This window comes from Cynoglossus semilaevis, chromosome 12 (assembly GCF_000523025.1).
Source record: "Cynoglossus semilaevis isolate Cse_v1.0 chromosome 12, Cse_v1.0, whole genome shotgun sequence".
In the NCBI taxonomy this organism is placed as follows: Eukaryota; Metazoa; Chordata; class Actinopteri; order Pleuronectiformes; family Cynoglossidae; genus Cynoglossus; species Cynoglossus semilaevis.
The window spans coordinates 5,473,702-5,499,871 of NC_024318.1; the positions used below are offsets into that span (position 1 = coordinate 5,473,702).

At 42.1% G+C, this 26,170-nt stretch overlaps 3 protein-coding genes across 8 annotated transcripts in view; 2 read left to right on the plus strand and 1 right to left on the minus strand.

Moving 5' to 3' along the window:
* arid5b (AT-rich interaction domain 5B) overlaps nt 1-5,035 on the minus strand; it is a 27,047-nt gene extending 22,012 nt beyond the window's left edge. The window contains exons 1-2 of the mRNA XM_025061011.1: nt 4,587-5,035; nt 3,923-4,177 (exon numbers count right to left, since the gene is read on the minus strand). Of these exons, the coding sequence (XP_024916779.1) occupies nt 3,923-4,177; nt 4,587-4,607 (276 nt within the window). The 5' untranslated portion in view covers nt 4,608-5,035. The remainder of the gene's footprint in view (nt 1-3,922; nt 4,178-4,586) is intronic.
* A 2,594-nt stretch (nt 5,036-7,629) lies between these two features.
* On the plus strand, nt 7,630-10,819 carry LOC103387127 (transmembrane protein 26). The gene is made up of 6 exons (XM_008321643.3): nt 7,630-7,936; nt 8,957-9,056; nt 9,145-9,228; nt 9,635-9,843; nt 10,018-10,097; nt 10,319-10,819. The coding sequence occupies exons 1-6, from the start codon at nt 7,746-7,748 to the stop codon at nt 10,600-10,602; spliced, it is 948 nt and encodes a 315-aa protein (XP_008319865.1). The 5' UTR covers nt 7,630-7,745; the 3' UTR covers nt 10,603-10,819.
* An 865-nt stretch (nt 10,820-11,684) lies between these two features.
* On the plus strand, nt 11,685-25,612 carry eml4 (EMAP like 4). 6 transcript variants are annotated; one of them, XM_008321646.3, is made up of 24 exons: nt 11,685-11,984; nt 13,604-13,789; nt 13,860-13,980; nt 14,618-14,806; nt 15,836-15,979; nt 16,305-16,330; nt 16,463-16,498; nt 17,409-17,532; nt 17,738-17,887; nt 17,978-18,047; nt 18,143-18,253; nt 18,616-18,711; nt 18,799-18,933; nt 19,095-19,230; nt 19,333-19,481; nt 19,656-19,781; nt 20,230-20,361; nt 20,483-20,550; nt 20,653-20,741; nt 20,819-20,916; nt 21,055-21,142; nt 21,228-21,326; nt 22,348-22,478; nt 22,568-25,612. In XM_008321646.3, the coding sequence occupies exons 1-24, from the start codon at nt 11,960-11,962 to the stop codon at nt 23,012-23,014; spliced, it is 2,976 nt and encodes a 991-aa protein (XP_008319868.1). In that variant the 5' UTR covers nt 11,685-11,959; the 3' UTR covers nt 23,015-25,612. The 6 variants fall into 6 exon arrangements, with proteins under 6 accessions (XP_008319868.1, XP_008319870.1, XP_008319867.1 ...); XM_008321645.3 differs by having other exon boundaries at nt 11,690-11,984; nt 13,553-13,789; XM_008321648.3 differs by lacking the exon at nt 14,618-14,806.
* Nucleotides 25,613-26,170: the final 558 nt, after the last annotated feature.

Genomic DNA, 26,170 nt, shown 5'->3' on the forward strand with positions numbered 1-26,170 from the left:
AGAGGGGAGCATTAGGGTAAATGTTTGTCTGTTCAAGTGGTGAGTCGACGACTAGGTGGAAAAATGGTCAGAATGAGGAGCAACAAACGTCTGCTAGAACGTGTCATTACTGAGTGAAAATACTCACACTGGTAATGGGTGGGAATTAGAATCCGTCGGCCAATGGGAAACGGTGTTTTTTTAGCAGCCTTTGAAGTTCAGAGTGTTCCATTTTAAAGGTTTTCAATGACACCATCCTAAAAAAGCTGGTAATAATTTACATGCTATTTCAGCAGTGGTGAGGAATTCACTGGAGGGCAGTGTTCAGAGTTAATGACTTGTTCTGCAGCTGGAGCAGAGCCACACTCCATGCACGCACACACTCACACACACACAAAATCCTTTTCCTTCACAAAGAAACTCCTGCCTTTGTTTATGTGAACGCATTGAATCTAAAGATTTAAAGCTGAGCTGCTGAAACATGAGCCACTGCAGTTGTTCTGCATAAAGAAGCTGCCCCCCCTCCCACACACACACACACACACACACACACACTGAAGCTACTGACGGCAATACACTCATTTAATGTAATCAAAGTTAAACCATGCAGCTATTACGCAATACAGCTAAGGATTATCTAAAAGACCGTTTAAAGCCTGGACTGGTAAAACGTTGGTACAAATATGGAAACAGAGCAGAGTGAGTGAGTTATTAAATCACCACAGGAGTCACATCACATGTGTGTGCGATGTTTGTGTGCGATGTTTGTGTGCGATTGTTGACACACAGCTGTGTCATAGTGAAAGAAGAGAGAAAATCAGAGGTAATGTTAAGAGGCAGTATTTTGGGACGTTCCAGAAAATTCTCCGAGCTCCAGAATGAATGCCTTTTTAAATCCTATAAAGATAAGTGTGTGTGTGTGTGTGTGTGTGTGTCTATACACACACTATTATTATCTACAACAGTTCTCCATGTCCTAAAATCCAAAAACAGAAACAGTGTCAGCGGCAGCAAAGCATCAGAAACAGGTCACTTGCAGTCAGGGAAAATAATTGTGTCGCTCAGCGAGTTTGAAACATTGTTGGGTTAGAGGAAAACACCAGTTCCTGCGGCCGAGCAGCTTCACACACAGAGAGAGAGAGAGCACGGCAGCGACGAGAAGAGGAGCCGAGGGCACGGTTAGCTTTGTCCAACAAAATGCTAACTGGTTACGTGCTAGCCACTGCTAACCTGACACTAATACACAATTCATGTTGTGCTACCAACCCTGCAATAACACAATATCGCTAACATGTAAAGTGTTCGCTAATGTTTTTAACCTTTGCTACAAACTGAGTCTCACAACCGTCTATTATGTAGCTCTGATGGCTTTTATCCAATCAGCAGCCAGGTGAAGAGGGTGTTCTATCCAGTTTACAGGATCAGGGTGACATGAACACGCCTTCAGAACATAAATGTGTGTTTAGCACTAACCTCAGGCCAGGGAGGGCGACGTACTGCTGACAAACACAAAGCACCACAATAAGTCAACTAAGTTACACATTTCTTTTTTAAGGAGGTGTGTGTGTGTGTGTGTGGTGGAGCAGCAAGGAGAGGGGAGAGAGACCCCTCATTTATTTACATTAGCAGTACAGTCACTCATGTGTTAGGGGTTGGTGTGGGGGGGGTTAGTCTTTCATGTTAGGATCCAGTATAATCCTGCAGTGATTGTTAAGACTGTCTTTAAGTTTCGTAGAATCGAGTATTTATCATAATATGTTCCCCTGTCCTTGGTTTCCTGGGAGGATTCTGTGACTTCTTGTTGCAGCAAGTGTTGAAAGATATCCACACATTTTTACGGGTTTATCGTTACATCGTGACGTTGTTTATTTCAACATAACATAGACTTCTACACACACCCCGGCTCAGGGACATACGTCTAATCCTCCACGTTTATATGCAAACAAAATTGTTGCTTTGTCTACGTTGGACGCTACTCCATAAGCATTTAAAAAGAGATTCTGTATCTGTAATAAAAAGGCCCTCAGAGGAGTACCGCAGCTGTCCCCAGGCCAGACTTTAAACACTGCCTGCTGGTGGTGTTTTATCCAGTAATTGAAACAGAAGCATTTTGCAATGCAAATAACCATTTAACACAAGGGGTGGAGTTCTAATGTAGCTGGCTGCGTAAGTGTGCCAGTGGTCCGTTCATGTTCTCAGTGAAGTGACTCCATAACTGCAGCGAGATAAAGCCAAGAAACTAAATGAGAAAAATCCTGGGAGTAAACCAGGGAGGCGCAGAGAGAGAAATTCTGCCTCAAATGGCTGTAAACAGACCTGTGTTTTTCTTCCTAACTGCTGAAAGAGAGAATCGTGATATCCACTCTATTACTCAAGAGGAAAGAATGTAAGTAAAGCACCAGCGGAAGAGTCAAGTACAAACACGGCTTTGTCCTCCGACTAGAAACAATGAAAGAGCAGTAGTAGAGAATCAGAGCCAATGAAAAGTCATTATACAGGAACGTCTGTCAGAGGCTCCTCATCACTGACACACTGAGCAGAAAACATTTGAACGCGCTGATGTAAGTGGAGCCACATATGGACACACTTAGCGATGCAGATACTGCTTTATGTAACACAGGGCGTTTTTACATATTCTCCCCGATGAGGAAAGAAAAATCCACATTTGTGACTACAGAGAGAGAGAGAGAGAGAGAGAAAAGTGAAAGAGCAGCAGAACCAAAAATAGTCAAACATGTAAGAAAAAAAACTAAAGTTACATTTGAGAGGAGGGAAGACTTAAAATGGCAGAGTTAGTCAAAAGTTATGCTTAATAAATTTCTTTAAAATACCTAAAAGTGAGACCAAATGAGTGATACAATCTTTTAATATGTAGTTATATATACAGAATATATGTATATAAATATATATTTACATATATGTTTTCATATATATATATGATATATGTAAACTTTTTAACATATTAAAATGGTATATTAAATAATAGAGAAGAGATCAAATTAATGCCAGATTTATTCAGGCATTTTTATGGCCTGTGTTTCTCCTTGTTCTTATGTTGCAGATGAATAAATTACATTTGACTTTTTTTTTTTTTTTTTTACTTAGATATTTTAAGATCTGTGAGAAACCACTGTCGTATCCAATCACAGACAGTGTTTTACGTCAATGTAACGATGACAGTGAAGAGCATGTAATGTAATGCAATGTTGAAGTTGCATCTCTAGCGCCACATATGGACATAATCAATTATACACGCAGTGGTGTTCTGTGCCAACAACGCCTCCGTGTAAAACAGGAACATTTTCCATTTTGTCCTTGACGGCTAGAAAAACATACACACACACAGGGCTGATAAACGATAGGAGCCGTGAGTCAGGACGCGGGAGGACGTTCGTGTCCCCCCCCCTTTTTTTTTTTTGTAATTCACTCCAACTGTATTGTATTGTCCTACTTTCCACGTTAAATATCCAATAACTCACGCAGCCGTTTGATCCTCTACCCACTTATTAGTTTCGCAATTTCCTCCCGTACGTCAGCAGTCGAGGCTTTGACTGAGGACTAACGTGACGGAGGCTCGTGGGGGAGAGAGAGAGAGAGAGGGAACGGCCTCCTGCAGATTCTCCCTCCTTTAAAACACAAGCTAACAACAAGCTGCACATTCAGCATTTGACAGTACAATAGACAAACGCTGTCGACGACGCAGGGACACACACATGCGGGCACGCGCACGCGCACTAGATAGATAGATAGATAAATAGATAGATAGATAGATAGAGAGAAAGAGAGAGAGAGACAGCGAGTGAGAGGGAGAGAGAAAGAGTGAGAGTAGATATCTGCACAACTTAACGATATTTGTAGATTTGGAAAAGAATAGAATAGAATAGAAAAGACACACTGACGCACAGATATGCCTCTCGGTTCCCGGGAGACGTCGGTCTCTCACCTCTCCGTGCGTGACCGTCCGTCCCTGCGGCGTGTCCTCCGGTAAAAAATAAAGTTTGGAGCTGGATAAAAGTTGCTTGCTTGTCCGTTCCTCCCAGAGAAGCTGCAGCTCCGCTATGCAAACTGGATCCTCGGGTTTACATCTGACGAAGAAAAAGTCGCCGAGTGACAGAATCCTGGATTTTCCGTCCCGCAAAAACTGAAAGGCTTTGTAGAAAATATAAGGTCCGTGTAAACCGCAGGACGAGCCCACCCACTGTGGAGGATACATAGACGCAGGCGTTTAAAAAAAAAAAAAAAAAAAAAAAAAAAAACAGCATCAACATCATAACACCAGAGAAAACAACATTTGACTAAGGAAGGTGGAATAATAATAATAATAAAATAAAAACATTTTATTCATGCGTAATGACGAGCTTGCGGATAAAAAATTCCCGTCCGGAACAAAGACAAACACAGAACTATTTTTAGACAGGCAAACATTTGACACAGATGTGCTCACATCACAAATGTGCGAAGCATCAGAGTTTGGTTCTGTTTTATTTTTATATTTTTTTAATATCCGATATTAAACCGAGGACGTGCTACGATACGACAGCCACCGAAGACGATGGCGAGAAACGAGGTTAAATAGAAACAAACGCAGTTCTGATGGCAAACATTACCTTCAGTGAGTTCGGCTCCATCTCGACGTTATGAATCGATTAAACACAACACGCTCTCAAACTTGCTGGCTTGAATGGATTGCCGCAGGTCCTGGAAGGGACGCGGTCTGGTAGAGTTCGGAAAGCAGTAATTGTGATCAAAAAGGGGTCGAGTATAATATATAAAGGGTAAAATTGTGTTTCAACAGTATTTTTACAGGTTCATGTTCTAACTTAATGAAGCAGATGTGTAACTTTAATTTTAAACCTCCGATGTTCAGCTTTTCTCCTCGTTCCACGCCATATATTGTAATATTAGTGATATAAAATATGTATTTTACGAAAAAAAATAAGATTTATGAAATTAAAAGGGAACTCAAACGACTTTAAAATCGTTTCACGTCGATATAATTACGATTTAAACTGTTTTAAAGCATTTTGCACATTGTCAGGAGCGTGTCTCTTACAGGACTTGAGTAAAAGACGTTCAGTATGAATGCACATTTCTCACAGTAATGACACTGAGGCGCTCGCTGTGGGTTTGTCTTCAAAAAACAACGTTACATGAAAGATAATAGTGTTATTAAAAGATTCCTCAAAAGCCAACCCGAGACCAGAACATCTGGTATATACACATAGTACACATATATTAATATATAAACATATATATGTATATATATATAAACACATATATAAACATATATATAAACATATATACAAACATATATAAACATATATATGTATTATGTGTATATGCATAGTACATAAATAAATGTATGTGTGTACTTTGAAAATATATATATATGCTATATATATGTGTGTTATCTATATATATCAAATATATATATACATAAACATATGTACACATATTAAATACTTATAATAATATGTGTGTGCGCGCGCCCGCGCTTCAGTTCTGCTTCTCGCCACAACACGGCGCTGTTTTTCTTTTTTCCTACTTCCTCTACCCTTTGCCCTGCAGTTTTCTCACTCAGATCATTGAGCAACAGCGCCACAGGCTTTTTCTTTCTGACAGCAGTTATTTGAAGTACAGTATTACGCAATGCGTTTTTTGTGTGTGTGTGTGTTTGTCTCCTACGCAGAAATAACAGAGAAAAGCAGTGATTCACACACGTCCAGTAATGTGACGTGCTTTTCCTCATTGTTCTGCTTTTGCTGCGCTTGAATAACAGACACAGAGATTATAAATCTCGTCTTAATGCTAATTTATATTATATTATGTTACACTATGTTATATTATATTCTAATGCAACAAAAATTCCATCAGTAATAATACTGAAGCAGCTGAGCTAATGTTCTGACAAAATCAGTTCCAGGACAAGCTTGGATTACACACAGGCTGCTTGTCTTACATGTGGCTGCAGCCACGTTGAGATTCCTGCAGTGTAATCAAAAGAAACCACAGCACTTTCTTGTTTTCATTGCTGATTTCCCTCGCAGCCATTTCAGAGGCTGAATCAATGGGGTTTCATTGTTAATGGCAGCTACAATAATGAAGTATCTGCCTAATCAATGTCACCGCTCCAGCTTTCATCTGCCAACTGCATGTGTTCACTTGTCCACAGCCCAGGAGTGGTTGCAACAGTGCGGTGCAGGCAACAATGTATGTTGCTGTAAGTGTAGTCACACATTCAGACAGAGTGAGTAAAGTCCAGCATGAGGCACGGAGATGAGTGTGTGCCACTGAAACTGAAACCAGAATTGGTACTTATATCAATATTTACCTATCGACCATTTGTTTGACAAGTGATGTCACTTCAATCGTTCTGATGATGTCATAACCACGCTCACTTCGCCAAATATGAATTGTGTTTTTTTTATTGATGTTTCCCTTATCATATCATTTTGTTAATGAAAGTGTTGTCACGCATCACAATCGTCCTAAAATTGAACAGTGAGCCAGGTGCGAACAAAGTCATGCATAAAGGCTAAAATGCTAAAATGCTTTTATCATTTTCTACGCTATCTATCTGGGAGATGTGGGTACTGTAGCAAAAAAGGCAGAAATATAATGATAATATAAACAAATTATGTAATTTGGAGAAGGTTTGGCGGGCCGGATTAAAAGGATGAACGGGCCGCATCCAGCCCCCGGGCCTTAGTTTGTCCATGCCTGGTTTAGCGTGAGTGTGCGGGTTAGGATTTCTGTTGTCACGTTCACTTTGTGAGTTTTAGACAGAAGAGAAGTGAGGAGTGAGAGGGTTTCATTAGAGCAGTGTTGAAGAAACACATGACTGTGTTATTAATGCGCTCACACACAGATTACAGGGTGGAAATGATGTCAGCATTAATAATGTATCTCTTTTTGTGGGCTGATTTACCCATTGCTGGATGTTTCCATGGCAACAGTGGTTTATTTTCAGACAACTAATTTTACAGTGAGTGGGTTTTACATCGTAAAGACGTGTGTTAAACTAACTCACCATAAGTGTGTGTGTGCAAAGTGTAATGAAAGTGATTAATATCAAACATCTCGACTGTGGAAAAATAAAAATAACGTGTGAGTTCCTGTTCACAGGCTGCACACGGGTGGCATTCATCAACCCCCACGCCATTTCCCTTCACCGTGGACTACGGTGAAGACATCCAAATGTCTGTAAATGTATGTAACAACCTGTAACCTGTAACAGGTCTGAAACAGCCTGCACGGATATGAATTAACTAAGGACTGTTTCTAATGGCCAAACATTGACTCAATTGTAATCTCCTAAGAATCCAGCAGAGGTCACCAGCTCACATCATGACAAGCGCCACTGGATTGTGTTCTGGGAAACGATAAATCAATAGAAAAACTCGAAATAAATAAATAAAAAATAACAAACCCCTCAAAAATATGAATAGTTAACAATGAAAAAAAAAGGTTTTAGAGACCAGAAAAAACACATCAATACCACAGCACCTCTATCTATGTGAACGATCAGCAAAGTGTGATTTCGTCTGAAAAAATGTTCGCCGAAGATGGGGGGTTTCCCTTCCCCTCTTTGTGTGTTTTCCTGATACCGTGGCACTTTTCAGCGAGCCAGTGACTGCTCAAATGGGCGGGGCTTAAACTTTGCCAAAACTCCACAAAACACAGAGTCCAGTGTGTGTCCGTGCTGTACACACACCACGACTGCAGCAGCAGCAGCAGCAGCAGCAGAACCGGGTTCTGTTCTCATCATGACTCTGCTGAGGTCCACGTGTGCCATCACCACCAGAGCCTTGTTCATCCTGGTGTGCATGTGCGCAGTCTGGAGGGTGACCTCGGTGAAGGAAGATCTCCTCTACTGGTTCCTGTTGCTGCTCCTCCTGCCCCTGGTCCTGGAGATGATTTTCACTCTGAAGAGGAGGCGAGGGGAAGATTACAAATGGTGTGATCCCGCTCTTTCTGGGTCTTTGTGGTGAATTAATGAGTGATGTCATCTTTGAATGAGTGATGTCATCAAGTCATAACAGACTCTGGTTTGTCTCACCTGCATTTTTTCCTCCTACTAACCCTTTAACCTGGAACGATTGTTTTTTCGTTTTTGTTTGTCAGTAGTTAGTGATCACTGACTTCACTGTTGCTCTTTATCTTCAAAATAACTTTTGAAGATCGTTTTAATAGATAACAGGTTATCAGTTTAACTGATTCGTTCTCCTTCACGGACACATTCTGGTGAATACTTGTGTTGGTGTAAAATAAGGCACACCCCAGGTGTACACCTCCAGATATTTGTGACTGATTTTTGTCCCTTTGAGGTCCAGATATTTGTGACTGATTTTTGTCCTTTTCAAGATTCATAGTTGAACAATCTTGTTATCAGTCTCCTGCAGGAAACTCATCCCCCCTACATCCTACCCCACCCTTTTGCTGCTATTGTTTATTTGCCCCTTGGGCGCAGTAACCGTCACCTAAACCCACAACCCCTCGTCTCCTTCTCTAACCTCTCCTTCCCATTTCATTGAAGAACCCCTCCACTCCATCTCCATGTAGAGTTTTTTTTTTCAGAATCATTGTTGAAGAACACTGAGTGTTCTTTAAATAAATCCGCTCCAATGTCAAAGACCACAAAGACAGGAAGGAAATCTTTTCGCTGTGATTAGTTCCAGCTGAGATTTCTAGGAGTCGAGGAGAAGATTCCTCTTCAAACAGAAGAGTTTTTTTTTTCATTAGCGTTCAATCACAAACCACACGCAACTGACTTAGACTTAAACTTTCTTTATAGTCATTGCAAAGAAAACCGTGAGTCTGGCAATGAAATGTCGTTGCTTGGCAACCGCAGTACAAAGTACACAGCTTGAAGGCCATGAGTAATTACTTGAAGTGTTACTTGAAATTGTGCTAAAACTAATGGTAAATATACATGTACACATTGATGTTGTCTAACCCTAACCCTCATCTGATGCAGGTTTTCTCCGCCCATTTTCCTGTTCCTCATCAGTATCGTTCCCTCCATCTGGCTCCTGGAGCTTCATCCACAGCAGCAGATCGCCGCCAACAGGACTGAGGTGTGACAGTCCCACAAACTACACTACACTTACTCCTCGTCTTTCTCCTTCTTCATCGTCTCTGTCTTTTTTTTTCTTTTTTTCTAAGTGCCGAAAACTGGACTCATTTGAAAGTGTGCGAACAACCTTCATGGTGAACACGACCTTTGGGAACTACAGCACCAGGCTGAAGGTGACGCCACACAGTCAGATGTTCACGGAGAGAAACACTCATGGTTTGAGTCAGACATCAGTGCAGTCAAATAACGAGAAAAGAATTAAAGTCATCGGACATGAGTACAATATGACAGCCATGCATAAATCATCTTCTCTCAAAGTGTCAAAGGTCACGGAGAAGAGGTGAGTTGAACAAAAGTTTTAAGGACAGACAGAGTGTGTACTCTGTAGTTAAATTATTATTATTATTATTATTATTATTATTATTATTATTATCTGTTTCACCTCAGGGACTTTGGGAGGAGGATGGAAAACTCAATCTAATTGAAGCTGAGATTTGAAACACATCACAGCAACAACAACAACAACAACAACAACAGTGATTAGACTTTGTTTTATATATATGTGTGTCTTTTTTTTAGGACGTGTCTCAGGCCATTTCCACCGTCTGTTCTAACGACTGGATCCTAGCTCTTCATCAGATTGTGCTCATCCTCCTCATTGTAGGAAAGTGGCTGCTCCCGCGGGGGGGCGGAGTCACACGTGAAGAGCTGTCACAGCTTCTCTTGATTTTCATTGGCACAGCTGCAGACATCCTGGAGTTCACCAGTGAAACACTGTCAGACGTCAAGTGAGTGGAGATTCTTCACGACTGTGGTTTTGTCAGGGTGGGAGGTGGGAGGGGGTCTTCCTGTATTTCCTCTGTGCCACAGATTATAAAGCAAATACAGTCTCATGACAAAGTCCACTTCTTCTTCTTCTTCTTCTTCTTCTTCTTCTTCTTCTTCTTCTTCTTCCTCTGCAGGGAGAAGACTCCTCAGATGGTCTACCTGGTCTTAGCTGTTTGGACCTGGAGCATGCTTCAGTTCCCGTTCCATCTGTCTGGTCAGTGTCTGTAACAACTGTCTGTAATTCTCACCTCACATTATCATATAAAAATATCATAAAATTTGAGAAGTACTGCATTCAATAAGGAAAGGTTGTGAATGTGTGATTGAAGTTAGTGAAGGTTATTAAAGATGTTATTAAAGTGAAGATGTTACTGACTATGAAAAACTTTTTTTTTATTCTCTTCTGTGGTTTCTTCACCTCCTTCTTTTACACAGTGGTGAGCAACAAGTCAGAGAGTGAGGATGAGCAGAGGAGCAGCTTCTTCACCAAACACAGCACTGACATGTGGAACACCACAGAAGCCTTGTTCATCCAGGACGGTCCGTTCCTGGTGGTGCGAGTCACCGCCATGGTCTATTGCAAAATCTTTCACCAGATGCTGGGATTCTTCACCATCAAGAACCTCCTGGTGGTCATACTCAGCTTGTACAGGTTGGTGGTTCTCTGTCAGGACTACAGAGCTTCCAGCAGCAGCAGCAGAGACTTCACTGTTCCATAACTGGGATTGGTTGGAATGAAAAAGAACTATGTTGGACTAAAGGTTGGCGTACTGCTGGTGGAGCTCTGAACATCAAGAAATCTGACAAATCCAACAATAGAAGGCTTTTTAACAACTCAACCAAGGTAAATATTAGTGGCTTTAGAAGAACAAAGTGACAAAAACACAAATAATTTAGTTTCTCTGAGTACAGTATTTTTTTAAATTGATCTTTGTAGTCTCTGAGAATGTGGATGCTGCAGTTTATCACAAATAATTTAGTTTCTCTGATTATAGTATTTTTTTAAATTGATCTTTGTAGTCGTCTCACTCAGGATTTTACATTTTTGAATTTCATTGCATTTAAATTCATTTTTATTCACATCTTTCACTTGTATACTTTTTATATCTTGTATCACTTTTAAAAATACTTTTGTATACTTGTCTTATATATATAAGCCTTGGTAATCTTTATGACATTTGAAATGTTTATTACAAAGTAGAATCATGTCAGTACAGCAACGGTTTGTCCAATAAAACAATGTTTAAATGTGAAAATGTTTCTCTGGCGCCACATCGTGGACATTAGGGTAACAGCAGTTAAAGTGTGTAATGTTTTTCATCGCGGTGGGTTTTATTTGAAGGTAAACCGGCAACAGAAACACCTACTCCAACTCTCTCTTTTTTATTATTATTTATTGTTATTATTATTACTTATTGAAACAAAATAAACAAAGTATAAAATAATAATAAAACAAAATAAATAAAATCAAAAGGAAAGGTGAATGCATACAAATGAAGTACATGGCGTTTAGGATAAAATAAGTGTATAGTTGAACTGCATGGGGATTTTTTTTTTTCACTTTTATTAGTTTCGGACAGTCCCTGAAGGAGGGGATTTGACACAACACAGATGTTTTCTTTATTAAAAAAAAGAGGTGTGATTCTTTATATCGTCAATCAAGTATGTTGTAGAGTGAGTTTTGTCACTGTTTCTTTGTTTAAAGAAAATTGATTTTAAAAAAAGAAAAAAAACTCCCCCTTCTCCGCTTGCAGAGGAAGCGGGAGCTGCCAGGGAGGCGGAGTCGGAAGCACAGCAGCGTCGGTCCGTCGTCTCTGCTCTGCTCCGCAGCTTCTCTCCTCTGTTCGATTCTCCGTTTGTCTTGGGGCCGCTTCTTCTTCCACCCAGAGCCGAATCGAAGCAGCACATCTTCGGCCTCACGCGGACGCAGACTTGGTGGCAGCAAAGCGGGGACAGACTCGGCTTTGCTCGCCTCTTTATTCCCCCCGCTGCGGTGGAAAAACCCGGACGGAGGCCCGAAGTGTGCGCTGAGCCTCCGCAGGCCTCCGGCGCGGACTCCCGCTTTTTCGCCGGAAAATGGACGGATTCACGGGCAGTTTAGGTGAGTCGGCGCCGCCTTCGCGTCACTGGGTCAACAGGACATCACCGTGCCCGCGGGCGCACGGTCAAAGACGCACGCGCCTCCGGCGGCTTTACACGTGTCACTGGTGTATTTATTAGCAAGCGTGTGCCCGCCCCTCTGGTGCATGCAGAGCTGCAGAAGCAAGTGCTCCCCCTGAAGCGAAGAATAGCAAAGATCTGGGAAGGGACTAATAAATTAAAACAAAACTGGTACAGTTCAGTTGAGACTGGTTAAGTCTTGTAGAAACTAGTGGCGGGTTAATGCCAACCACGAGAGTGAAGACAATTGGAATTAACGAAGACACCAACGACTAGGAAAGACAAGTTAATTAATGGTGACCAGTGAAGATTGTTTGAGGCGAGTTGATACTAGTGCTAGAGCAGTGACAGGTCGATAAATCAAGTGTTACGGTCCAGTTGAGACTCCTGGAGGCGATTAAAGAACATTCTAGTATTTGTGACCACCGGAGAGAACTGAGGGTTAGTTGACAGCAGTGAATTTATTCATTTTATAAAATGGTGAGAGATTAACTGACCAGTCCAGAGTAAAGTTTGGTTAATATGAATTAATAAATGTCCGTTAACTGGTTAACAAGTAAAAACGGTTACGTAAAAGTGACTCGGACTCGTCACTATCACCAAAGGGAGACAAATCCTAAGGGCCAACAAAAGCTGTTTTGGTTTGGTGAGGTCTATTGAATTATCCTGTTTGAAGAAAGACTTAATGTCAGTTGATCACCGGTGAATAAGTCATTGCGTCCTCCTTACAGCATACTCGGTTTACTACACACCAGAGTTGATCAGATTACCTCCTCCAACTGTTAAACGGACTACCTGAAGTATTTTCAAATATCAAATATTCTGGATTAATCCATAAAAGGCAGCGTTCTCCTCTAAAGGCATGGGCTGCTCTTTGTTTTCTTTACAATTGTCTGTTGACTTGGGTTACCAGTCTCTCAGTGGATGTGTCTGTAATCCGATGGCATTCAGTAATGTCATGGAGCCTCCCTGCAGACCAAGGTGTTAAGTTATGTGTGTGTGTACCTGTAATTATATCTTCTTGTCACTCAGACTGAAGTTTAATGGGAAAAAGTTTGATCAGATTGTTACGTTCTCAAGCTAAGGATGTCACAATCAGATTATGGTTTAACAAACGTGTCTCCCAGTGTAATCTGATTACATGTTGCCAGATGATCATGTTTCTATAAAATAGGATGATGGAATGAGATCAACTGTAACCAGTCTGTGGCGCTGGATTACTGAAATCACTGCAATCAGACACTGGATAAATGACTTTAGGCACTGGACAGTGTAATCCGATTACATGTAACCAGATCTTCATGTCAAGCTGTGCAATTGTATTACATATAATGACATTAACATGCCTTCCTGCCGATCAGGGTGTAATCAGATTACCAGTTTTATGATAAATTGTTCTTCCTGCGGATGTCGGTGTAATCAGATTACTTGTAACTACATTATCATATACTCCTGAGGACGATGGTTTGACCAGATCACCTGTAATAGATGAAATGATTCTCCCTGCAGATGACAGTGTAATCAGATTACCTGTAACCGGATCATCGTGTCTTCCTGCAGACGACAGCATGTCCGCAGCAAGCGTCTCTGACGTCAACGACCGTCTTTCGGCTCTGGAACTTCGTGTCCAGCAGCAGGAGGACGAGTTGACCGTCATGAAGGCGGCGCTCGCGGACGTCCTCCGTCGCCTCGCTGCCTCTGAAGATGCCTCAGCTGCAGTGGCTAAAAAACAACACGGAGGCAAAGGTAACATTTGTTTATCAAACTCCACTCTAATTTTAACGTGGTTCCGCATCATTAACCACTTCTTCTACAGGTGGCGGCGCGATGCGCGAAGCCTACTCCATGTCCTGTATCACCAACGGAGGGACACCGGGACGAAAACGTGACTCCACCTCCGTCACCAGGAAGGAGACGTTGTCATCTGCCGCCAAGAGGTAGAAGAACGAGGTCGTCATTTGTCTTTTTTTCCCCACAGCTGAGTCACATCAAAACGCAGGAGTTTTTTTTTCACAGCTGAGTCACATCAAAACGCAGGAGGTTTCCTGTTGGTTTCTGTTGGTGTCGAGATCAAGTCCGTGGGTGACGGCTCACCAACAAAAACCCAATGTTAAAACATAAGGATATAATATAAGATTAACTGCAGAAAGTGTCCAAATATCTGACAGGTAGAAGTATATTAGGGCGTAATCAAAGTTCTGTAATGGAAGGTTGCTAGTTATAATTATTATCATTATATGGTGATTAAGTGGTTACCTGTAATAAAACACATTATTGTAACCACAAGCTATAGTACGACACCACCGTGTGTAGGTGGAATAACCAAATTATGAGTAATAACATGACGTTGACTACGATCTAATCAGATGACACGACGATGACGCTCTGACTTTAAATTCAATCCAAGTAACTAGACTTACTGCTGGTTAGCAGTACACTAATACTAACTCAGTACCAATGACTGGATAATAGTCCCATTAAAATGAGGTTCTAGTCCAGTGGACTACCTGTGGGTGTCCATGGTCCAGCTGCAGGTCTGTACCTTGTCTCTCATGGTCCTGGTTTTATCCACAGTGGATCTGACAAGAAAAAAGAAGTTCGCTCTGAGATGGAGAAGATCCAGGAGGGGGAGGAGCCTCCTCACCCCAAGGACATGACTCCATCTCCCTCCTCCCCTGTCCCTCCCTCCACCCCTCAAACCCCTCAGCAACAAAGACCAGCCCAGTCCACTGACACCAGTAAAGGCCAGGCCCCTCTAAAAAGGTTTCACTTCCATTCGTCAACTGAGTTTGAGCTCACTTTCTGCTGGCACTCCTCTGACCCCCGCCCCTCTGCTTGTGTACACTAACCCCGCCTTACTTCAGGTCCCATGGTCCTCCTCTGCTGCAGCCACACCTGGACCACCTGGTAATTACAGGTGCCCCTGTTTGGCTGAGTTAACCTGGCCAGGCTGCAGTAGCTGCACCAGTGGCATGAGAAGGACTGTGGGAGCCTCTGTTTACTCTGGTGGAGGTCCAGGAGTCTCTTGGAGATCTGTGAGGTTCTCAAGGACCCTGGACTCTCATTGATTCTTCACCTGAAAGGTGGAGATCATGGAGCCCATTTATTCCTCCTGACTACTAGTCCATTTTCTGGTCCTGGTTTCTCCGGAGGATTATGTCGGTCTTCTCTGTAACTCTGCTTCATTGGTTCAACGTGGACTTTTCTGCAGCCTTGATAAACGCTTCACTTCTAAACTCCTGTCTTTCTAGAGAGTTTAGGAAACCTAAATGTGTGCTATTAAACTGACTAACCCTCTCAGTTCTTTCCATTAACACCTTTATTAACTTAATTTGTTCAACCCAGAGCTAATCTGTTCAGACCTGCTCCTCTAGGTGCCAGTTGTAAATGCCTGGTCAGAAAGTCTGTGTTTCTGTTTAGTGGTAATATTGATAGTCAGTATTTTACCATTTAAGCAGGTTCACATTTTTTATGATGTTAAAAATAAGATGTTTTGTAGTTTATAAGTCAGTAGAAAGATGAAAAAAAGATGTTTTGTAGTTTATAAGTCAGTACTAGCCTAATAGAGTAGGCTTGTTAATTATTAAAGATATTAGGTTGATTCTTAATTATTCTGCATGAAAACCTTATCTGCGGAGTCAGCATTTAATCCTTTCTCTCTGAGGTGGTGTCATTTTGCTTGGTGTGGTAAACCAGCTGAACTGTTATGCGTGTGTAAACATGATTTTCTTCTGTCTCTCTCTCTCTCTTTCTGCATCTCTCTCTGCGTTGTTGTTGTTTTCTCTCACTCAGAGGAGCCAGTGTGAAACGTTCCTCTTCCTCAGGCATGGAACGTTCCCATAGTTCCTGGGAAACTTCGGAGGAGAGCCGAAACAAACTGGTGAAGGCCGCCTCCACGTCCAAGCTGCTTGCTAAGGTGGTGAAGACAGCAGAGAGGTATCAGTGATCCAATGACCTAATAGTAATCAATACACGTTGATCAATGACTAAAAAATAGGAATACAGAGTTTGTAGTAATACAATGAGTGCCTCAGAAATTGCACCGAGAGCCCACACATACTATTAGAAATGATGGAGCAGCCAAGGAGGAATTTCCCAGGATTCTGCTAGTAGAACTGAGAGGTTATTGTCTAAATACACAGCTGCATTGTTTGAAAAATCTTCATTCACATAGAAAATACATGGAAGTTGAAGTTAAATTCATGGATCATTTTATGTGTGTCAAATGTGAGCCTGATAAAATTCCTCTGTTTCTTTTCAGACACAGAGACCCTGTGGTCAGTCACGGTAATTACACCTTTATCAATTGTGTTGCCAAACATTCAACATCATCACCACCAATTATTTTCGTGTTGTGAATTCATTCATTTGTTGGAGTCGTCGTTGTTGCTGAGTGACCATGTCTTTGTCTCTGAGCAGCCAAAATGTCAACCCGAGAGAAAAACAGCCAAGCTGGTGAGTCCTGATTGAGATTAGCTAGCTAACAAGCTACCAGCTAGCTCCCAGGCTAATAACCAGTTTAATAATCTATTGTCAACTGCTGTAATAACAGATTAACAACTGTTTACTAATGGTAAACATTACCTTTTCAATTTCAACATACCAGTAACATTACAACAAGATAACAACATGCTAACGGCAAGAAAATAGGCTAACCTACAACCTGCTGACTGTAACTACTGTATGTCAAAAATAAAGAGATTAACAACAAGCTAGCAGGTGGGCTAGCAAAGATGTTCAAAACAGAAGCTAGCAGGCGGGCTAGGTGGGCTAGCAAAGATGTTCAAAACAGCTAATACTGGCTAAAGACAACCCTACAGGCTAGCAGTTAAAAGAATGAGTTTGCCAACAACAATCTGACGTTTGAGTAACACTTCCTGTTTCTGCTCTGAACCATTCACGTTGCTTTTTTTTTGTTTTTCTTGTGTCTCTGCTTCAAAGCATCCGTCCTGCTCTTCCTCCTGCTCTCTCTATTCTACTGTGTCAAATGATGCATGTGATGTCACACCTGTCTGGCTCCACTCACTTCCATATAAGGTCAAACAGGTGTTTTATCTTTTATGCACTGGGAAATTCAATAGTACTGAAAGAAACTGTGATTGGACGCTGGTGTTCTGTAGTTTGTGATCATTTTAGGTTGAAATGTTTAAATATTGATTCTGATTTTTAATGAAGACCAAAAATTCCACTTCCTGTTTTTACTGATATCAGTTCCTCTCTCTGTGACTGAGTCTCCTGCCAGCTGTGTGTTGCTTTTTTTCTTTTGTCATAAATCTCACCTTTTCGTGCCGCTGTGCTGTGATGAGCTGATATCTGATGTCACGTGATTCGACCTTGTCTGTAACTTAATCCGATCTTATCTCAGAGGGAAACCATGTCAAGATGTTCATCCGTGGTCGACCCGTCACCATGTTCTACCCGTCAGATGTGGAGAACTATGACGATGTTAGAACTGAGCTCCCGTCAGAACGCCTGAAGCTGGAATGGGTGTATCCTTAAAAAAAAAACCCTTAAATGATCTTAAATGAAACTATCAGTAGATCCTCAGAAGGCAGTTCAGTCAGTGTGTTGATCAGGGTTCCTCTCATCTGTGGAACTTCAGAAGTTTATCTGAGAGATATACAGATAATTTGTATGTTCATTGGAAAATCTCCCCATGTCTTCCGGTGGTTTCCTTGACTCCGCCCCCTGCAGGTATGGTTACCGTGGCAGAGACTGCAGGGCCAATATTTACCTTCTTCCAACTGGAGAGATCGTTTACTTCATTGCATCTGTCGTGGTTCTTTTCAACTATGAAGAACGCACTCAGAGACATTACCTCGGACACACGGACTGCGTCAAGTGGTGAGAACACCCCACACACACACACACACACACACACACACCTTTTCTCTCCTTTTCTCAAATGACATCACGTCTTTGTGACCCTGTCAGTCTGGCCATCCATCCTGATAAGATCCGGATCGCTACAGGACAGATCGCAGGAGTGGACAAGGACGGTCGTGTATGAAGAGTTTTTTTATATATATATATATATTTCATCCTTGCAGCTGAACATTTTCTTAACACTAATGAAAATGTTGTCCACGTCTGTTTCAGCCGCTGCAGCCTCATGTTCGTGTCTGGGACAGCGTCAGTCTCTCAACGCTGCAGGTCATCGGTATGGGCACGTTTGAACGAGGCGTCGGCTCGTTGGCGTTTTCTAAAGCGGTGAGAACCACTTCCCACCCATACACACCATACACTTAAACACACACAATCACATTCATAAACACCACTTATTTTGACATTTTATACTTATTATTATTTTAGTTTTCAAGTTGCAAAAATCACTTATTTTGACATTTTATACATATTATTTTAGTTTTCAAGTTACAAAAATGAACAAAAAAATGTCTTCCATTCTTCTTATAAAAATGTGCAGTAGAACTGTTTGTCCTCTCTCATATTTGTGGAACAAATCCACCTCACAGTTAGAAAAGCACAGGCCTGAACTATTTCCCATGATACTTTCTGTATGAGACCATTCTGCTAAGAGTCACAGTTTGAGGTGATCTAACTTCTCCCTCCAGGACTCGGGTCAGCACCTCAGTGTGATCGACGACTGTAACGATCACATGTTGACCGTGTGGGATTGGCAGAAGAAGTCCAAAATAGCAGAAATCAAGGTAGAGGGCTTTTTTTCATTGGTGAAAATATTTAAATGGTTTATCATTTTTTTTAGGGTTCTAAGTCATTTCTTATTTGATTTGTAGACAACAAACGAGGTGGTTCTGGATGTGGAGTTTCATCCAACTGATCCAAACACCATCGTTACCTGTGGGAAGTCTCACATCTTCTTCTGGACCTGGACCGGAACATCACTGGCCCGTAAACAGGGCATTTTTGGAGTAAGAACAAACAGTCTGTATTTCCTGGTGTTTCTGTGAAGTCCTGTTTCATGTCTGTAGTCCTGGGTGAGGTCTGCTTCACCTTTGGAGTCCAGGTTAAACTGGTCCAGCGCTTGATCTAAGCCTAGTCTAAGTCCGGTCTCTTTTCCTTTTTTTTTCAGAAATATGAAAAGCCAAAGTTCATCCAGTGTCTGTCCTTCCTGAGCTCAGGAGACATTCTGACTGGAGACTCTGGTGGAGTCCTGCTGGTCTGGACCAGGAACCCCAACGAGACAACAACTGGAAAAGGACCCAGAGGTGAGAGGCCTAGGACCAGTACCAGGTTGTGAAGAACCAAACTCATGTGATGTGATGTGATGATACCATGTGGTTCACACAAACAAATCTGTGTCTGGGCAGCGTTCCAGATCACTCGGCAGGTCAAAGCTCACGAGGGCAGCGTTTTCTGCATGTGTGAGATGAGGAGTGGCACTCTCCTGACCGGAGGAGGAAAAGACCGCAAGATCATCCTGTGGGACCATGAGATTAGAGCAGAGCGGGACATCGAGGTGCAGTACAGATATGTGCACCGGAGCTTTAGCACACTGTACACTTTAAAATCATACGTTGGAAAAATGAGATCTGCCTCCCATTCTCCTCTGGGAAACACAAGTCAACCTGCAGATTCAGAGCCAGGTGATCTCTGAGTTGTAATCATGGGCTCTTTGTGTCGGTGTCTTCAGATCCCAGATCAGTACGGAGCCATCAGAGCGGTGTCTGAGGGAAAGGGGGAGGAGTTTCTAGTTGGAACTTCTCGTAACTTCATCCTAAGAGGAACTTTCAACGATGGCTTCCAGGTGGAAGTTCAGGTGAGGCCACCTGTCTCTAGTGCCACCTAATGTATAGAAATATAAAAATTAAATTATTTAAAAAAAAAAGTCTACTGATAACCAGTACAGTCCAACACTGACCTCTCAGATTGCTGTGGAGACTGGTGACAGTGTGTGGTCTATAAAAAAAAAGTAAAAAATGTCTACTGATACCCAGGTCCAATACTGATCTCTCAGATTGCATCAGTAGATTTTATAAATACAAAATGCTTAAAAATGCTTTGTTAAGACTAGCACCATTTACAGTCAGCTGTAAAAAATGCTTCAAATACTTTTTTAAATTACATTTTATATTTTTTGTTGTTTTTTTTTTTTAGTTCAATAGACTTGGATGTTATGGGTCCATTGGCAAGCAGATTAATTGATCTCCCTCTAGCTGTGGAGACTGGTGACAGTGTGTGGTAATATACTAATGTGTTGTGTTCAGGGACACACAGACGAGTTGTGGGGTTTGGCGTCTCATCCCTCCAGAGACTTGTTCCTCACGTGTGCTCAGGATCGACTAGTGTGTCTGTGGGATTCAAAAAATCACAGTCTGCAGTGGAGCCGCACACTGGAGGTGAGAGAGTCTCTCTCTCTGTCTCTCTCTCTCTCTCTCTCTCTCTCTTCCCCTCTGTCGCTCTCGCCCCCTCTCTCTCAGTCCATCAGTTCACATGAGTGATCCCAGTTCTGTTTCACAGGAACATGGACACTGTGCTGATTTCCATCCCAGTGGAGCAGTGGTTGCCATAGGAACACACTCAGGAAAGTGAGTTCAGATCAGTTTTTTTTAGATAGCATCTTGTCTTTTAAGTTTGTTTACGCATCTCACATGACTCCTCCCCCTGTGTCTCCGCCCACTCGCCGTCAGGTGGTACCTCCTGGATGCAGAGACCACAGACCTGGTTGGGATCCACACGGATGGAAATGAGCAGCTGTCAGTGATGCGCTTCTCTGTCGGTGAGTCCACGTTCAAATGGTCCGACCACAGACGCAGGCGTCAACTGCAGTTCCCATGATCCTTTCTGTTTTTACAGACGGAACTCTGCTGGCCGTCGGCTCTCACGACAATTTTATTTACCTGTACAACGTGTCGGAGCGAGGACGCAAGTACAGTCGCTACGGAAAGTGCACGGTGAGATGATGACGGTGGTCGTAGTGATGAACAGGAGTTAGATGATGATGACAGTGATGATGATGATGGTGGTGGTGATGATGATGATGGTGGTGGTGGTGATGATGGTTCATAGTCGTGCCTTTGTTTTGTTCACAGGGACATTCCAGTTACATCACACACTTGGACTGGTCGCCTGACAACAACTTCATAATGTCCAACTCTGGAGACTATGAGATCCTCTACTGTGAGTAATCAGATTACTTTACTGCCTGTAATCTGAATACCGCTGTGTCTCTGGCTGTTTCTGGTTATTCCTGTATGTCTTTCAGGGGACGTTCCAAACAACTGTAACCTGATCAGAAACCGGTCTGATTGTAAAGACATCGACTGGGCCACGTACACCTGTGTCCTGGGATACCACGTGTTTGGTAAGCTTCCACCTCTGTGTGTGTGGGGGTGTGTGTGTGTCTGTGTGTGTTTCTTGGAACAGATACTTGAGGGGAATTTGTCTCTAGGAAGAATACTATTGTTATGGAGATATTTTGCAGATCCCAACAGAATGAGAGGGTGTTTTGAAGCATACGTTTATAATATATAATAGTCTTTATGTCTACGTCCTTGTGTATATTATGGAATTATTTCCTCTAAAGTAGAAACATAACAGTTAAAACATTCTGAACTGCATGTCCCCAGTAACTTGAAGCCTCTTTTTTCACTTTAAAAGTGAAAATATCAAAGCTGTTGCATTTTTTGTTTCAAATGTTTGAATTTTCATAAATACTACATTATTATTAACACTGGTTTATTCTGGTATTCAATCTTGTTGTTGAGCAGAGACCTGAGCGGCAACGTGTGACTGAACTCTAACATTTCGTAAGCTTTTCACAAACTAAATGGAAACAACCCTAACCACGGGTTGGACCACACTGAGCGACCATATCCGGCTCACCTTTAACGTCTGTAGCTAGCCCGGCTTAGCTTAGCAAAACTAACCAGAGCTAGCTGAACCTAGATAGACATTACTAACTGTACCAAGGTGACTCGCTGCCTGTACATAGACTTTCCTCACTAACTCCACCCTGACAAACCAAACTAGTCCTGACCTGAGTTCAACTCAACTAGTTCTCACCAAGTATCCAGACCAGCTAACCTTAGAGAACCGTACTTAGTTAAGTGTAGATAACCCTGTCTAGTATTCATTAAACCTTCAACACACTGACCAACTCAATTTAAAATGGAACCCGTCCTGTGGCGAACTCTAACCCGCCGTATTTAACCTTAGTCCTAACCTCATGTCAATTCTTTCTAACTTTTAACATAACCCTCATTTTTTAAGTTATTTCATTTTTTTTACAAATCTCTCTCCGTGTCAGTCGACTGAACTAGACTTTAGTAGAGAACACAAAGATGGAACACGAGATGACACAAGATGGTGCATGTTTGTTTTAGGGGTGTGGCCCGAAGGCTCGGATGGCACCGACATCAATGCGTTGATCCGATCTCACAACAGAAAAGTGATCGCCCTCGCTGACGACTTCTGCAAAGTTCACCTGTTCTCTTACCCGTGCTCCACTGCCAAGGTGAGTGACCAGGTCGGACACGCCCTGTTTGAAAGAAACTGTTTTCAAGAACGTTTTTATTCAGGCTTCCATCACCTCTGTGTTCACAGGCTCCCAGCCATAAATACAGTGCTCACAGCAGTCATGTGACCAATGTCAGCTTCCTGCATAATGACAGTCACCTGATCTCCACCGGCGGGAAAGACACCAGCATCATGCAGTGGCGTTTGGTGGAAAAATCATCTCTCAGTCTCCATGGCGCCCTCCTCTCTAACTCTACCCACCGCAAGGTGGAGCACACCCTTAGCGTAGCACCTCCTGCCGCTGTCACACAGAAGCCCGACCCTCCACCGACAGCCAACGGAACCCAGTCCTCACCAGAAACCCCACCGCCCACAGAGCTGGCCCCTCCGGCCTCAGAGTTGACCCCGCCTCACTCGGAGTGCACTCCTCCTCCCTCGGACAGCACGGTGAGTTTGAAGGACAGCCTGGAGCCCAGTGACGACACAGCCACGCCCAGCGACGAGGGCATGCCGCCCCTCACTCCGCCCTCGTAAAGAAGAAAGCCCGTTCCGCAGATGTGTGAAAGTTCTGGTACAGATCCGGTCTTTGTGAGGACCGGTCTGAACTAAACGAGTGGAAAGTCTTTAGTCCTCACTTCAGAGTACACCCGGCTCAGGCAGGAAGCCACAGACCAGGTCCAGGTCCACAACAAGTCGGACCAGTTTCTTCACCGCAAACCTCCATTAGGAATTCAGAACCTCATTGATAAAGTGTCTGTCGTTAAGTTCCATTAATGTCACGGTGGTTAACTTCTATTTTGCCCTGGTTCTCTGAGAGCAGGAAGTGAATGTGTTGAATTCAGCTGCTGTGATGAAACATAATCTGACTTTAAAACCTCCATCAGAACAGCAGAGCTGCATAGCTTTATTCAAAACCTCAGAAAAAAATATACGTTTTTAATGTTTTTTTTTTTTGTTTGTTTTTTTTGTCAAATATATGTGACAAGATAGTATGACATCTCTGAGTCTGAGGTCATTACACTTAACCTTTGTTAGAAAACCCTGAATTCCAGAGCTTCATTCAGAACCTCAGAAAGAAAGGGTCTGGTTTTTTTTTTGTTTTTTTTGTCAGCGCCCTTAAAGTGTCACAGTGGAACCATTGCTGGTTATCAATTGAACTTTGTTTCTCTGAAAACAGGAAGTGGTTGCAGTTGACATGCGACCTAATTCTTGAAGTCACTTCTTACAACATCCTTTAGGAAAGACAAGTCTGGCCTTTATTCAGAACCTCAGAAAAAAAAATCAGATTTGATCAGTGTCACAGAAGCATTGGTGGTTTTTCAGTGTAATCTGACTTCTGAGGACACAGGAAGTGGTCATGCTGCATTCTGCTGCTGTAGCAATACTGTGACATCACTTCCTGTTTGACATTGATGGGTTGTACTGTGTAACTAGTTGTCTGCATTCAACAATGGATCACTATGTTATTTAACCATTGGAGAACGTTAAATTCGAGAGCATTTTTCTACGAGCAGATGTGTGATGTCACAGTTTTGAGACCCCTGGAGCAGAGAATGGCAGCAGGGAGGACATCACCTGAAATACCTCTGTCTCACTGACGGACGGAAGACGTCCTTCTGTCCATCAGTACCACAGCTGTGTCTCAGGTGACATTTTCTTCACCACTGGGGGCAGAGAAGGTGAACAGGAAGTGGAAAATGTTAAGGTTCCAGTCTGTAATGTTTGGAAGGCAACGATTGAATAATTCCTAGAATAAGCTTTTATAATAATTTAAATCATGGGCCTTGTCTTTTGGGAGTCCACCACTTTGGTTCTGCAGCAACCAGAAAGGAGAATAAATCTGTGTCATAGAACGTCACACTTTGAATAAGGAAGTGAACCTTTATTTTTTAGTAGTTATTTTTGATAGTTTTCCTCCAGTCTTGGAAAATGGGAAGGTGATCGGAGGAGTTCAATGTTGTCGTCTCACATTAGTTGTCACCAACTCTTACACACTGGAGCTTTCGGAACGTCTAAAATAATCCATCTTTTTTACTGTTTGAACCATGAAACATCTATCAGTCATGTAGATAATATTTCATTTTTTCTAGCTAAGAAATAGCTGCAAATGTTGAACTCCATTTCACTGTTTGACTCCACACTTTTTAAAGATGTCATAACTTTGCTGAAGTTTTTTTTTTTTTTTCAAATGGGCTTTTAATGTGAAACTCAGGAACGCAGTGGTTTCTGAAACAATTCTGTGAAAGCTTGTGGAAGCATGCATTTCTCTTTTATGCAGCCAACTGCAGGGCTGAGTCAGTGCAGTTGTTTTTGTTTTGTGAAGATGCAGGTCAAAGGAAAAGAAGGCAGTGGGAAGTATTGAGACAGTGTAATCTAGTTAACAGGAATTGAAAGGAAAAACACGGAACCCCCCCCAGAGTAAAAGCTGTGACAGACATGTTTTATTTTTGTTTTCTTCTTTAGCAGCGGTAGATCAGAGTGAGCCCTCTCTCTGTTGGGATCTGTTTGTATATACTGCAGACGTATCTGTGTATATTTCTGTTGACCACTGGGGGCAGCAGCGCCTCAGCTACACTGGTTAGAAAAAGGAAAAACATCCACCACTTGCATCTTGGCCAATCAGGCGACAGGACACTCGGGATCCTGTCCGGTGATTGGCGACATTTGGGTGACTCGCTGATGACTGCTGATTGTTTTTGTCTCTTCAGGACCATTTTCAAATGTTTTCTGAATGTCAGGGAGGTGATGTCACTCCAGTGGGCGGGGCTTCGGGGGTGGGCGGGGTTTTGAATTTCTTGTCTTTTTATTACTCTTCAGTGTATCTTCATCTTTTCTACGCTCGTCTCTTATGACGGCCTTTTACGCAAGTCGGGATTTACCTGGACGTCAGGTAGGGGGTGGGGTCTGTGGGCTGGGGGGTAGAGGGCGAGGTCAGTATTGTATGGGTAGAGTAGGGGCCAGGATTGGGGAGTTTTTAAAGTGTTCAGTTGTGATGTCATGATGATGATGACAACAATATTCATGTGACTGTTTTGAGCCAATCATTTCTTCTCTCATGCATTCCTGTCAGGTGACAGACTGTACTGAAGACTTCAACAGAAAAATGCAAATAAATCCTTCAAATAGACAAAACAGAGGTTTAATTTGTTTCCCATTTTGCCAAATATTCAAATTTAGTCTGACCACAATCGCTGACCAGGACTCACTGTCGTTTGATCTCCCAGGTATAATGTTTTGTTCTACTCTTCATCTTAAGCCAGTGTTGGAGTTACTGTAACTGTAAAGACATGTTAATTTGTTATTTTGAAAATAACTAATTTAGGAAATCAAGAAAGCTTCGACATTTGAGCCAACTATACTGCGATACTCCAAGTCACCAGCAGAGGGCCACATCACATATCCTTGCAATAATCTTCATTTTATACATTTAATACAAAATGTTCATATTTATATTTTTAGCCAAAAATACCGAACTAGAACATTTTAATGTAATTATTTTATATTTTTAAGTATTTTATTTCGTTCGGTTAGATCTTTGTAAGTAACTGGACATATAAAAGAAAAAGCTTTAATTTAATAGATTTATAACATTTTAAAGGATAAGATTTTTTTTTTAAATTAAGATTTAACTGACCAAACCTAGTTATCCTGACTACACTAACTCATCTACCCAACTGTCCTAGTCTACTG

Coding starts and splice junctions, on each gene's coding strand:
- LOC103387127 (XM_008321643.3), top strand. CDS start 7,746: ATGACTCTGCTGAGGTCCACGTGTGCCATCACCACCAGAGCCTTGTTC. Junction 9,057..9,144: donor TCGCCGCCAACAGGACTGAG/GTGTGACAGTCC, acceptor TTTTTTTCTAAG/TGCCGAAAACTGGACTCATT. Junction 9,844..10,017: donor GAAACACTGTCAGACGTCAA/GTGAGTGGAGAT, acceptor CTTCCTCTGCAG/GGAGAAGACTCCTCAGATGG.
- eml4 (XM_008321645.3), top strand. CDS start 11,960: ATGGACGGATTCACGGGCAGTTTAG. Junction 19,782..20,229: donor GCTTCCAGGTGGAAGTTCAG/GTGAGGCCACCT, acceptor TGTTGTGTTCAG/GGACACACAGACGAGTTGTG. Junction 21,327..22,347: donor CCTGGGATACCACGTGTTTG/GTAAGCTTCCAC, acceptor TGTTTGTTTTAG/GGGTGTGGCCCGAAGGCTCG.